Raw genomic sequence first — 14,276 nt, 5'->3', positions numbered from 1 at the left:
AAAAAAGAAAGAAAGAAAATTGATCCCCCCACAGCAGCTATTACCAGGTAAGTGGCTGCTATGTGAGGTAATGGTAGACTAAATCTTTAACAAAATGTACCATAAACCTTCACCTGCTAAAACGGCACCATTAAAAGCCCTAATGATACAGATGGGAACCCGTGAGGGACATTTCACACAAATCGCAGCGGGAAAAAGTGACAAACCACCGACTAATAGCAGCTGCAAAGATAAAATCCTGAAAAAAATAAAAAAAATAAATAGAGGTAGAAAATTACAAACCGCCAATAAAAGTGAAATGGGATAGCTTTGCATTAGAATTCAAACATCTCTTTAACGGATGAAGCAGAATTCATTTATTTGGAATAGGGTAGATAAAGGGGATAATAGCATACTCATGGTCTTCGCCATCACATTAACACGCCACCCAACTGTCTGGCTGTATGAAATGTAGCCATTTGAATGGTTTCCTGGTGAAATGTGGTATTGATTGAGGCCAACCATCCGTGAACCTCATTGATTATTATCTTGTCATTAGCATATAGATTAGCTGGCAGAGGACGAGCCAGACATGCGAGCCTCGAGTCTCACACTTGGCTAGCTGAGCCGTGCGACGGAGGAGGAGGAGGGGTCAAAACAAGAGGGGGGAAAAGGGGAGATGGGGGTGGATTTGATTGACATGATCTGCTTGATGATGGACCACGAGATCTGACTTCACGGGACCCCAAACTGCTACGAGATACAAGAATAATGAAAGAAAAAAACAGTTTTTTTCGGAGGGCGTTCATGCTCGTCATTAATTTCAAGAACGCTAATGTTCAAACAAACTCTCCTGGGGGGCAGAATAAAAATAAATGATCTAGGCACCATATGAACCTGTTATATTTGTACATCAAGACACTGCCAGCCAATGTAGTGAAAATTTGTCTTGCAATGATTTCAACTCCACAAAAGTCGCATCCATGGCAAAAGAGCTACAAACGAACGAATTGTACAGAAACAGCCCAGGGTTGATTCGACCCTTATGGAGTTGAATAATTTAATTGGATACTCTATATGTCTGTCTTCACTTATTTTTGGTGGAGTGCCTATTTATATCACACAAGGGGGACGTAGCATCTGCCTGCCAGAATCCTCGTTTTTTTGTGGAAGGAGCATTCATGCTACTAGATTCTTTTTCAGAAAATGAAGATATTGGAATGATGATCCAGATCAATGACACTGTGTTAATCATATTAGCTTTTAAGAAAGACAACCATGCCACCAATGTTTCTGTAACTGTTGGGTTGAAGTCTAGTGCAGAAACAATGAATCCCTTAGTTGATCGACAAAAGATCAATAACTGAACAATTACTGAACAATTACTATCAAGCAATAATGGCTTCAACTTTCACTTCAATAAGCAAATTGAATGTAATGTAATAATTTGGGGATTTGAATTCTCCACCAGACGGAACATGCAAATTGAGGCAATAACAGTTTTTTATTGGTGTATGACATTTTGTAAATTTACTATTATTATTATTATTAGATGAGCAATATATGTGCAGGAGTTCAAATGTGTCCATAATGTTTCCGGTTACAAATGAAAGCTACAAATAATGATTTTTTTTTTATTATCAATTAATCTCTAGATTATTTTTTCCTGATTAATTGTTTAAAGGAGATGATGTAAAAATAAATGACCAAGCATGTTTTAGCTGAGTCCAAAATGGCGTGTTTAAATGCTTTGTGTTGTCCAACCAAGAGACAAAACTGGAAAAGTGGGAAACCTTCATGTTTGAGGGTCTGAAAATAGCATTTTGGGGCATTTCTGCAGGAAAAATTACTTAAATAATTAATCAATTACCCAAATAGTTGCAGGTTTTTCTTTCTGTCTGTAGATAAATTGATTAATTGACTATTTACTGAAGCTCTATGCCAAATGTCACATTATCTTATAAAGGGTGGCCACAGTAGTCTGTGTTACTGGTGTTCCATGGGGCTCAAACACTGATTACATAACTTGCCCACCGGCCAATGTCAAACCCATTTGGACAGTTTCGCCCATATCAGCGGTCTCCCACTTTCAACAAATAAAAATCTTCAATTTGTAATATACCACCAGTTATCAATAGTTAATCAACACAACCAACTATAAACAGAAAGTGTTTGCTCCGTGTTGCTGCAGAGCAGAGTCATATCACAGCGTAGCGTAGTCTTATCACGTGACAAGAGGAGAGTTGTCCGACAAGGCAGAGAATCTGGTGTCAAAGAGAAATGCAAAAACACCTACTTGACAGCACTACGGATTCCTAACCAAATTCCAAAGGGGAATCTAAAAAACATGAAAGACAACAAACTTTGTCTGATGCTGGCGGCAGAATCTGGAAGTTACTTTTCAAGTGCAACACAAGAGTGAGCAGAAATCTAAGATTTAAAAAATCTAGATGAAGTAAAGTCTCTCCTGACATTCTTGTAAAGTGTCTGGTGTAACTGACAACACTGCTCTGTTTGCCAGTTTATTACCCAGTTGAGAAAAGTTCCACACCGTTGCATCCCTACTATCTTTACAGTCATCATGACGTGTCACTTACTTTTACCTGATACCTAATGGCTATGAGGCGCTTGCCTACGAAACCCTGATGTAAAGTCATCTTCCACATCCTATGCTCTACAAAGCAGCACTTCCTCTATGATGCTGGGGGTCATCCCCCCGAGGCCGATGACGGTCGATGGGTCTTGTCCAAACACAGCGAGTGGGGCAGTGCCTTTGTCAGAGTGTGTGAGACATGGATACCCGCTGATCCCGGGGCAAGATTGTTCTGCTAGCCGTAAATTGAGCTATCGGGCTCAGATGGACCTCGTCTTCCACAGCTGAGTAGACCGGCACAAAGAAGCTCTGGCTGCTTTCCAGGTTAAGTGTGCTGAGCACATGTAGTGTCACGCTGTGAAAATACAAAACACTTTCACTTGACTCTCCTGCGAGGCCTTTGGTCTTTTTTCTGTTCGGCTTCATTTAGTTACGCCCTCGGCCTCTTGGTGCACGTTGCTACATGGAAACATAAAAAAATGGCTCGACTGTTAACAACTCTCAAAATAAATACAGGAGAAGCAGACAAGTAAAGCACAGAGAGAGAGAGAGAGAGAGAGAGAGAGAGAGAGAGAGAGGGGCAGTACACTGACAGATAAAATGAAAGATTTTCTCCTGATCTATAAATACCACAGTTAAATAGTTCTGGCAAAGCTTTCAGATTAGCAGCACATTTCAATCCTCAATACTCTTTCAAAGCGGTCTCTGAGGCATCACTCTCAGGCAATGATCGCACCAAGAGGGGAAAGAAATAAATAGGTCAGGTACGAGCCGAGATGAGCAGCAGCACGGAGAAAGATAGTGCTTCTTCACAGCTTTAAAACCAATGCCAGTAGCGGACCAGACCTCAAAAGTTCAACAAATACGCTTCTAGGTCACTGGAGTCTCATACTTTCTCAAGTAGCTTAAAAAGCTTAATTGTGATATAAGCAAATATAAAAATCCTTTATTACTTCTCAATGGACTAGATAAATGTGCATTCAAAATAATTATAAATAAGGTTATAAATGAAGGCACTCAATTTCTTTTCCCCCAGATGATTTGCACAGATATTTCAGTCAGCGACATTTGTGTCACTTACTGGCACTGTTCCCTGTTAAAAATGTTTAATACTACTGTGGGTGCAACAGTCGAGCTAATCCTCAATAAGCCTGTTCGCTGAGACGCATACAAAGGTCAAGGCTGGGGCAGAGTGGTCCTTGACCTGATTTGACATGTTCTCCTGGGATTATCTCAACATCCAAAGCTTTTGAAATCATGTCAAGTTTCTCGGCTGTGGAAAAGTATGAACACAATATGGACCCAGGCATTATGCTGCTATGACCTTAGTCTCCAACATTAGACTCTTAATGTAGAGTCTTGATTTACTCATAATTGTCCTGCTTAGTACAGATGAAGTGGACTGGAAAAGCAAAGAAATCTAAAACAACACTGCTATATGTTTGTACCATTTTCACAACTTTGAACTCACCCGACCTTTTGAAAACTGCCTGATAGAAATTATTTAACTTTTACTGAACTTTGGTTAGGAGTCTGTGTCAAAGACGTAATCTGTGTGCTTGCATTTTTTTTTAAACAAAGTGGAGTGTAATATTTGCTAATATCAAAGCTCACCAAACAATATGTGTACATCATCTAAAAACAGTTAAGCTTATTTGTCAGGATAATCAATTCTCCACACAAGACTATGGGTGTGAACATATCAGAATTGGGAAATTTCACAATATGCTGTAAATACGAGTTTTGTGTTTATTTATAATTCACTTAGGCTAATAAATCTAACAGGTACGAACAGTACATTATAAGTAAATTACTTTTATCTGGAGATGTTGTGCAGTTATTTTTCCTCTCTCTGCAACAAATTGATTTATTGAGGAGTAGGTCAACCAAGACTCTCTTCGGTTGACTACATGTCGAAGAAACAACAGGGGCAACTTCTGCTGCCTTCAGTCATAACAAGGATTAATCAGAGCATAAACCGGAGGTTGATTTCACCCACTCAATGAAAAACTGTCAATTAAACAGAAATAGACTAAAAAGATGAAGACACCTTACTGTACGCACTTAATTTGCAAAACTAATCATCTACCCATGAATTTGCAACGACATAATCAAGCATGATTTTTGTTTATATTAATCCTGAGATCGACAACTTATCTTTTTTTTTAATACATTTTTTCTTGATATCATTCATGCTTACTGACATCCTGTCTGTTACTGGAAATGAGGGACTGGAACTGGCAACTTCAACGTGCAGGAGCACAGCTGGAGACTATCCTGCCAACAAAAACAAGTCCTGAGGTAAAAAAAACTATCAGCCAATCTCTTTCTGCTTAGTAAAGTTTTCTAAAGCAGCACTGGGGCAAGAAGCGATTAAATATAAAGTGGGTATGGACGAGGGAGCAGTGGGCCATCTCGCATGTAAATGATCATATATCTAAAGAAAATATTTGAATGATGTGTGGCTGTACCTTTCACGTGAGATAAACAAATCAGCCTTTACATACCACAAATCTCAGGGGAAACCGATCCAGATTTTGAAATGGCCAAACATCTACTGGTTTCAGTTCATCTAAAGAGAACAGAGAATTTGCTGCTTTTCTTTGAATTTCATGCAAATATGCCGAAGATATTTGGGTTTCACAGACATTTACTTGAAACTTTACTAGCACTAATATTTTCACAATTTTCTGGTGTTTTAAAGAAAACACCTTTAACTATACGCTCTGTCTTAACGGACACACGGAAGAGGAGGAGGTTGGCTATAACTGCTGATTATTTTTGCGATGAATTATCTGGTCAATAAAATGTGAGAAAGAATATTCGTCATATTTTCTCACAGTCGTTGGAAGCACCTTTAAAGTTTCGAGGAACAGTTCAAGAACCCCCCAAAATAGGCATTTTACAAAGACCCAAACAAGTGGAAACCGCTAGAACCAGAGAACGTGTGACATTTCTTTTGAAGAAATAAAAATGTTCTCTCTAATAGAATAATCGACTAATCAAAGACCAAAGACATTCATAATACAAGACAAATAGTAACAGCAAATCTTTTTCATTTGAGAATGATTGGCATCATTGATTCAATTGAATGTAACGGATTGACAAATTAGTTGACCAAGTCGACTAATGATTGCAGTTCTCCACACACACACACACACACACACACACACACACGCACATACACACAACACACACACACACACACACACACACACACACACACAGACAGACAGACAGACAGACAGACAGGCATACACATGCACACACACACACACACACAACAAAACAGACACACACACACAAACACACGCATACACACACACACACACACACACACAGACAGGCAGACACACACGGGCTGAACAGACACACACATTGGAGGAGCAGGGGCGGGGGGTGCAGCTCTAACCGTGTTGTTGCTTTGCCCCCACTGGGAGTCACTCTGCCATGGCCACACTGGTCCAGCTCCAGCGGACCAGTCACGACCCACGGTTGTCAACATATCTGGAGCTCACGGTTCGAGCCCAAGGTCACGACCCCGGTGCGTTCAAAGTTTGACACGCGAGCACCAGGCTAACTTTAGCCTACAGCCGGCAGAGCCGCGGAGCCTCATAACGACTCGTATGGGCGTTTTTTATTCACACGTCAGTGTCCATTCACAGCTGGCGACCGACTTCCAATTACAACATCGGCTAATGTTGTTAGCGACTCGTGTCGCCTGTCACCGCGCGGGCTGCTTGTTTTGACCGACACGAGACTCTTTGCACACCAAACTTGAGCCGTTGAACTCAAGCAGTCAACGTCGGCGAGGCGAGGCGAGCCGGAGCCGGAGCCGACCGATGCCGCTCGCTGTGCGTCTGTCGGGGCCCCGAGGAGACGTTAGCTTGGCGCGGCTCAGATTAACCTCACGCGTTCCGACACGCACGCGCACGCGCGCGCTGCGACCCCGGGTGCCAACCGTTCCGACCCGTGCCAAGAAGTGGTTTAGACGTCGCCTTACCGTTGTCGGAAGTCCCGTAGCCTCGCTCCTGCGTCGGTCTCGGCCGTCGCCGCGCTCCCTCTCGTCGTCTCCCCCCCTGATACTCTACACCATCTCCGGACGGTGGCTCGGCGGTGTCAAGTCCCGCCTGCGGCGAAAGAGCAGCGGAGACGGAGCAGAGGAAGGGGCGGGGCCAGAGCGACTCTTTTTTTTCATCTTCTTTTTTTCATTTGCATTCCAAACTTGCAACGTGACTTGAATCTGGCCAATGAGCAAGCGAGCGTTACATTCCACCCCGCCCCTTTTGCTGTCAATCAACAGCCGCCGCCCCCACCCTCCTGTTCCATGCGCCTGTCAAGGCGACCGCTGTCTTCATCACCATGGTAACAAAGGGAATTTAACCCCTTGCACTATGTTCTGTTTATCAGAAAAACAAAGGCTCATGGGAAGTTTTTAGTGTCAGCAGAGGACAACAGCAAAGATTTTTAATACCAGTAGAAATTAACTAAGTCTATTTACTCAATTACTATACATTAATCATGCTGTTAATTGTATATTGCTTAAGTATTTCCATTTTCTCTCACTCTACAATTCTCTACACATTTCATAGGAAAATATTGCACGTTTTTTGCATCCTACTTTTGATAAGACAGAAGACCAACTGACTCCTAATAGACACATGTTTATAAAGACAACTAAATGTCCTCACCATGTAACTTTTCATATTAGACAAAAGAAGGATATCTGGGGAAATGTCTAAGCCTATTGCATGTATGCGGTCATATGCTAAAAGTAATTAAACAACTCAATATGAAGAGTAAAGTTACAATTCTATTCTCTTTTCAAATCATCTCATGATTTTTACTAATTAAAGTGATACATATTTAAGTTTGACGACGACTAACTAAACAAACTACTTAGCTAGGATTTCCTGATGCTGTAAAATGTTGCTGAGTAATACTACGATTTTTTTTCATTTCTTGTATTTATAGGATTTGTCGGTCCTTCAAATCGACTGTCGCACTACATTTTGTAGTTTTTTATTTATGTTTCTTCTGCAAGGGTTTTTTGCACTGATTCATCAACCCTCAACATTTTCTAAACTGTGCAAAACAACATTGTTCAAGCATTGAATCTTTGATGTGCATCCAGATGGAAATGGCCAGGTACGAGGCAATTAAAGCAGACAGCAATGAATTGCTAATGTTTCGGTGAGTCGTTACTGTGTTGCCTGCAATATGAGCAGGGGAGTGCATTCATCCGCCTGCAAATACTGAATAATTGATCAGAATATGACTTATTTGGTCGGCCCCAGAGTTAATTATCTGGTCTTTCATAGCTCCCTTGATACCTTGCTCGCAGCATCAGCATGAACAGTCCCCTTCCAGTAATTTGGTTGATCCCCAAAGACACGTTATTATGAGCTCACAGCCAATGTCGTCGTAAAGGTAACAATGAAGTCAAACGCCGCTCTACTGGACCAGAACATACCTTCATAAAGTGATGCCTCTAAACCATCATGAGCCAGATGTAATGGTGTGTAGACTATACATGAGAATCTTAATGGAATATTTATGCGGGCTTCCCGTTCAGCTTGACCGATCCTCCATTTCAAAGTCAGAGACGGGGTGTTTTGTTCCTCCGACAGCTGAAGCAAGTGTTTCCTGTGGTTCCTACAGTGCAGCTCAGAAAAGCGGTGAAAACCTGAATCTAATTCACTTTTTACTATTCTGTGAATGGTGACCGAGGCTTTGTTGCCCCAATATGGCTAAAGTAGAAATGCATAAAACACACATTAGTTTTGAATACTTGAGTAATTGAGTAGTATGATTTTAAACCATTCATTAACTCTTTTAAGTAACGACATTAAATAAGAAATATAATACATTTAAAATAAATTTAACAGAAAAGAATGATTAAGAAATCAAAAGATGAAAAATAGCACACTAAATGGTGCAGAAGAAATCGTATGTTATGATTTAATATATTTTCAATAATTATTGTAAAAGCTAATAGAGTTTTTATAACCTTCCGCAAGTTTGTTCCAGCTCTGTGGAACATGACACTGAAACTAATGCTGCTTCTCCATGTTTTGTTTTGGACTCTGTGGAGGCTCAGCAAAGTGTGGCCCCGTGACCGAAGAGGCAGGGAAAAAGATTCAGAAAGGTATTCAACTAATGGCTCTTCACTATTCAGCGATATAGGTGATAAACCTCCTCTGGTTGTATGTGTTTTTGGTTTAAAATCATGAGTAATTCCCTAGTAGTTGTAAGTATTTATGATTTTAAACCAATTGGCTGTATTACAGTATGATACATCTCATACTGACATGTGAGACGTGTGACGTCAGCAGTTTGATTAGTCACACAGCAAAATCAAACATCATACTGACTAAGGATTAGTGAGGGGGTAAAGGGTAAAGGGTTCGCTCTTCATTACCTTTATTCATCCAGAAAATGAGCAGATAATATTTAGATAACGCTCTGATATTTTGGCTATTGATATGTCATTGCATGTATCATCCACAAGGAGATGCCATCGTGTTGGTAAGTGTGTGCATGAGTACCAGCTCAGGCTCATACTCTTTTCAAGACATTTGTAGGTTTACAGGAAGAAAAGAAAATCTAAAAAGAGAACATCGTATGAAATGGTAACACTACTGACTAGGTCAGATTTCCCAAATTCATTTTCAAGTAGATAAATACTATCTTGAACTGTCTTTGGAAAAAATATAGGTTGGTATGATGGGTGTCTTTATGTATCTTTAGTGAAAACAAAAAAAAACAGTAGTTTGTGTCTAGCCTGGTCTGGAATCTGAAAAATCCAGGCGAGTTAAAGGCGTTTAAAATAGCGTCCAGGAACCAGGTTAATTGTTCCCCTGAAACAATGAGAGTTCCTAAAGTCAAAGGCCGTGCGCAGCTGCTTCCCCACTGGCCAGTTCTGTTGTGTTTGCTTTTATTACATTTCTTCAAAGGCAGTCGACACCAGCACCTTGATGCCTTTTTGAACTGTATGAAAGAGCTTGGGAGTGACGACAGAGAGGCCTCTCGCATCAAAGTTTGCTTATTGGTTCAAGAACTTCTCTGGGTTGTTGTTTTTTTTGTTGCTCATTGTTGATTTGTCTTGGATTACGATTGGGAGGAAGGATAATGTTGCAGCCAGCTGCGCAATATTTACACTTGTTTTACGAGCGGCGCTGGGCCATCGAAGGAGTCGCCGAGCTCTGACGGGACAGGAACAGGAGCTTCGCACATTCCCTGACGAACAAGTCACCTAAGAAATGACTGTTTGGCTCAGTTCGGATCAGTTACCGCTCTTGACTCACCAAAATTAATCAAGACTCATCTGCGGCAACCTGGAATATGATCAAAAGGGATGTCCTGTGCATCCTGTCCCTTTCTCGTTGCCCATATCTGCACTTGAGCAGCCTCATACCTTCCCCTTTCATTTATTCTTTAATAACACCGTGTGGGTCTTTTCAGAGCCATTACTGTAATGGGGGGGTTGGCTCCGCACAGGAAGCTGAATCAGAACAGCTTACCGCCTTCTCGGCAGAAACTGAATGGCTCAAAGTCCATCGACCGCGCTCATTACTTCAATTCCCTCACACCCGATCAAAATAATAGGATTTTTGCCATCGACGTTACAACACGCCGGGTAGTGTGCAGTGGTGTGTGCGGACGAACAAGGGCCCAGTGTCTTCAGCGGCGTTTCGCTGCCAATGAGCGGCCCATGCAACTGTTTGTGTACTGTTGCTGTTGCCTGTGTGTTTTCCCCTTTGGCTTTGACTTACTCTCATCACTTTTCCGCTTGAAACCAAAGTCACATCAGTCCTCACGGACACAACGACTAGTGCTGACAAAGAGACACGTTAACAAAAAAACAAAAACATCTAAAACAACAACACGAAATATTGTCAGTGTTTTGATTTCTTTACTTGTACTTTTTGCACTATTAATTAAGAATTCATATAATTCTTAACCATAGGGCCTCCTGCCTCACGGACAACTTAACTCCTTATGACGCACAACGTTATTTGACCTGTCACCGTTCTTGTTCTTTCTGGATGGGTGACGAAACCTTCACACAATACCCTCAAGTTATTATCTTGATCAGCTCAGCGGCCCTGTGGAACCATCTTTAAATAAATGTGAAGGCTGCGTTGCGTAAGACGTGGCCTTTCTTATCTATAACAGGTAAGAGGACGCATCTTTTAAAACAGACATATTAAAAGCAATAACTGTCACAGTTTCTCTTTTTTGTCTCCGAATGTGCAGATATTGGAGTCTGAAATGATGAAACACGAAGAAGTGTAGTGGCAGAACTAGGAATAAGCAGGTCGTCATCACACTTACAAAGAAAGGAGTGAACGAGTGAGCGTGCTAGAAATGATGTCAATGATGTGTAAGTGTGTGTGTGTGTGTGTGTGCGCAAGCGAGGTTAAATGAGGTGACTTAAGAGGAAATATGTGAGCGAGGGCATGAGAGCGGCTCTGCACTTCCACATATGATGTGGTTTGACAACGAAGCCTGATCGTGGTTCTATTTACATTCGTAAACCTGATCAGATTGGTAGAAAGTTTGGTCACCAGGTTTTCCATCCGTGCGATGAAGGGTTACTGAGTGTGTGCGGCGCATGCCAGCCGGCACGCACACATGTTTCTATTTCCAGTCTGTCAGTGTGTGAGAGTGCCGGGGGTTTAAAACCACAGGGGCCTGTGAGCTGTGAGGAGGCTGAATGTGAAAGGAAGCTCTAAAGTGTTTGTTAGCCTGGCAACCGTCAGTGACTCAGAGCGAGAGAGCGAGCATGAGACCCGCTGCACGTCTGCCATGAACGCCTGCGAGGAGCAGAGTCAGAAAGAAAGCGAGGAGCCTGAGTCAGCGGTCCTTCATTAACACTGTATCATAAAGCTCTCTGAGTTACGATGACATCATTGTGCTTTTATTGGGGGGGGGGGGGGCTAAATCATTAACACTAAATCCCTCTGATCTCTATTCACATACTTTTAGATAATCATCGGCCATTGTAAACTTGGGTTCTCCATAAAGTGCAGTTCTTTGAACCGGTTTACTGTTTACCTTTTGTCACCGATAATGTTTTCAAACCACCCCTGAAAAATGTTTTTTTATTTGCGTTTCCAAAAATACATTTGGAAGCGCAATAATAAAGAAGCGCAAATACCTTGTGAAACAAGTTTTATGAGATGCCACTTACAGCAAGTTGACACGCAAGGTGTGATAGAATTAACATTCAGGCCTCAACTCGGGACCATAAGAAAAAAGGCGACATTCACCGCCGCGGCAACAGACAGCCGAGTGGTGCGGCACGCTACAGTGTGTGGTGGAATGTCAGCTGTGGTCACGAAAGGCCCACTTCAGTCTCATGCAATTCACCTCACCCGCCGCCTCAGAGGTTGTGAAACTGCAACGATAAAGATAAAGCACAGTATAACTAACAAAAGTTTGTGTGGCAAAATGTCAAAAACCATATCTCAATCGTATCATTTTCATATTTTGTGCTCATATATATATATATACTATCGTTTCAGTCACGCTAAAGATGACTTTCAGATTTGCAGGTCTAACCATATCTATGTATGTGCATTATATTGTATGAAGAGCACAGAAAAACATCGGTGCGTGTGCGTGTCGCGACCTCGTACAGAGCATCTGACCTAGAAATATGCGCAAGCATATTTTAGCTGCACATGGAACAGAGGTGTCAGATCGACGAAAAAATTGTAATCAAGCACTTTGTCAGTTTAGACGACGAGAGGATTCTTCTCATAACGAGCAGATGTAAGCGTTGAAAGCCTCGCCACTGCTCTGCACCAGCGGCACGGCACCAACCAGACCCTGAGAAGAAGCCCACGGACCAATGGCTTCAGGCACCGCTCCAGCTTTGGGCCACTGTGGTACGACTCATAAACCAACCAGAACGAACCGGCCGGTTCAGTGGGAGGCAGAGTCCCGACAGAGGGGCTGAATGCCCTTTCTCTCCTTCTCGCCTCATCTATCTTTGCGAACGCACCTCGGCCCAACAAGGCCTTGATTCACAGTGAACGGCCCCCGTAACTCTGCCCAGGCAGCGCCCCCGCGGCAACCCAGTCCAACCGGCCGCAGGCGAGGGGCCAAACTAGCCTGTGGCTGTCAGCTGAAAATCGCTGACACACTCCTTTCCTTTCTGTGCAGGGCCCACAAAAGGCTGCACCCCTGGTGCCACGGCCCTCCTATAAGTCCTCACCCATGAGGTGCGTGGAGGGTTAGAGCGAGATGGGGGAGAGCAATAAGTGTCTAATCCCACAGTAATTAAACAGTCAGAAACAAAGGAGGGGGGAAGGTGTGAAATATTAGACTTTAATGTAAATGTTTAGTGGTAAACTTTCCCATGACCCCTTGTGCCATTGTTTGACCCTGACTTTCGCGCACATTACCCAAGGTTCTCGGTTAATGCATCTCAGTTTCTTGACATTTTAAGTAAAGAGTGATTAGACGAGTTCTAAAAAAATAAAAGGCTTTCTATTGACCATACCCTCTAGTGACGGTGTTAATGCACGTCGGTATGTTCTCCACAAAGGGTTGGAGAAGAGTTACTAAGTCCTGTAGAGTCAAACAGGCTTACATTCCTCTTATTTAGCAGGAAGGGACTAAACTCCGTACACTTACCCAATGGTGGGGGGTTCGATCCCAGTTTCCCCCTAGTCCGCATGCCGATGTGTCCTTGGGCAAGACACTTAACCCTAAATTGCCTCTGGCAGCTCTTCCGGCAGTGTGGATGAGAATGTGTATGAATGTGACATGTGCTGTAAAGTGCTTAGAGTGGTCAATAAGACTAGAAAAGCGCTATATAAATAAAATCCATTTACCATTTTTGCTAGTGACAAGCGGAGTGGCTGGAAAAAACACAAGGGCATCTCAGAGTTCAATAAAAGAGGAGGCGAGAGGGAATAATGTGTTCATTATCCAATTCATGTGTAGTAGATAACCATCATTTTTGCAGAATGATACGGCGGAAAAAATGTGATATTAGGTAAATATCAAAGAGTCACAAAACCAGAGCTACCGGCAGGAGTAAAGTATTATCAAGGAGTTGCACATTGTCCTTCATAAAAAGCGCGAGCGGTGAGCTCATTACAGTCTCAAACCGGGCGGCACCAGCTCCTCCATCTCGCCCCATCGTTATGTCCAATTAGGAAAACGTCAGTCCCACCGCTGCCTCCGAAAAAGCCGTGCAAAATAGAAAAACACATTGTCACATGGCATCAGCGCGCCGCTGCAGTGTTTGCAGAAATTCACTGGAGCATCTCCGAGCTGCATGCGGGCCCGGGCCAAACGAGGTCGAGGTAGGAAGTTGGCCAAAAAAAACTGGGGGGGACATGCGGGCGAGGCCACTGTACCCACATGACTCCCACTTGTCTCGAGCAAATCCCATGGTCCTACTAAGCCACTGGCGTTAATGGGATGCATCAAACACCTACTTAAGGCTCCATGAGTAGAGGGGAAAATTCACAACTCCAACCACTTAAAGGGGCAGCACGCGATTTTTGGAGATTGTCTTTTCATTTTCATTTGTTTTGACTGCACTGGTCGGGGCTCGAACCCGCGGCCTCGGGTATGGGAGACGCTAACCACGAGTCCAAAACTCCCGAGTCGTAGCGTCTGTCGCTAGCGCGTCTCTTAAAGGTGTCGTGGAGTGATGTTTATAAACTGTACACACGGCCTT

At 42.8% G+C, this 14,276-nt stretch overlaps 1 protein-coding gene across 5 annotated transcripts in view; it reads right to left on the bottom strand.

Moving 5' to 3' along the window:
- Positions 1 to 6,772, bottom strand: part of phc2b (polyhomeotic homolog 2b (Drosophila)) — a 32,731-nt gene extending 25,959 nt beyond the window's left edge. For 2 of the 5 annotated variants that reach the window (XM_035631731.2, XM_035631735.2), the window contains exons 1-2: positions 6,576 to 6,772; positions 4,777 to 4,849 (exon numbers count right to left, since the gene is read on the bottom strand). In XM_035631731.2, the coding sequence (XP_035487624.2) occupies positions 4,777 to 4,778 (2 nt within the window). In that variant the 5' untranslated portion in view covers positions 4,779 to 4,849; positions 6,576 to 6,772. Of the gene's footprint in view, positions 1 to 4,772; positions 4,850 to 5,079; positions 5,145 to 6,575 lie in introns of all 5 variants that reach the window. The other 3 variants (XM_035631732.2, XM_035631734.2, XM_035631733.2) reach the window with 3 other exon arrangements.
- Positions 6,773 to 14,276: the final 7,504 nt, after the last annotated feature.

This window comes from Scophthalmus maximus, chromosome 6 (assembly GCF_022379125.1).
Source record: "Scophthalmus maximus strain ysfricsl-2021 chromosome 6, ASM2237912v1, whole genome shotgun sequence".
Taxonomy (NCBI): Eukaryota; Metazoa; Chordata; class Actinopteri; order Pleuronectiformes; family Scophthalmidae; genus Scophthalmus; species Scophthalmus maximus.
The sequence above is the reverse complement of the archived record's forward strand: the minus strand, read 5'-3'. Positions and strand labels throughout refer to the sequence as shown.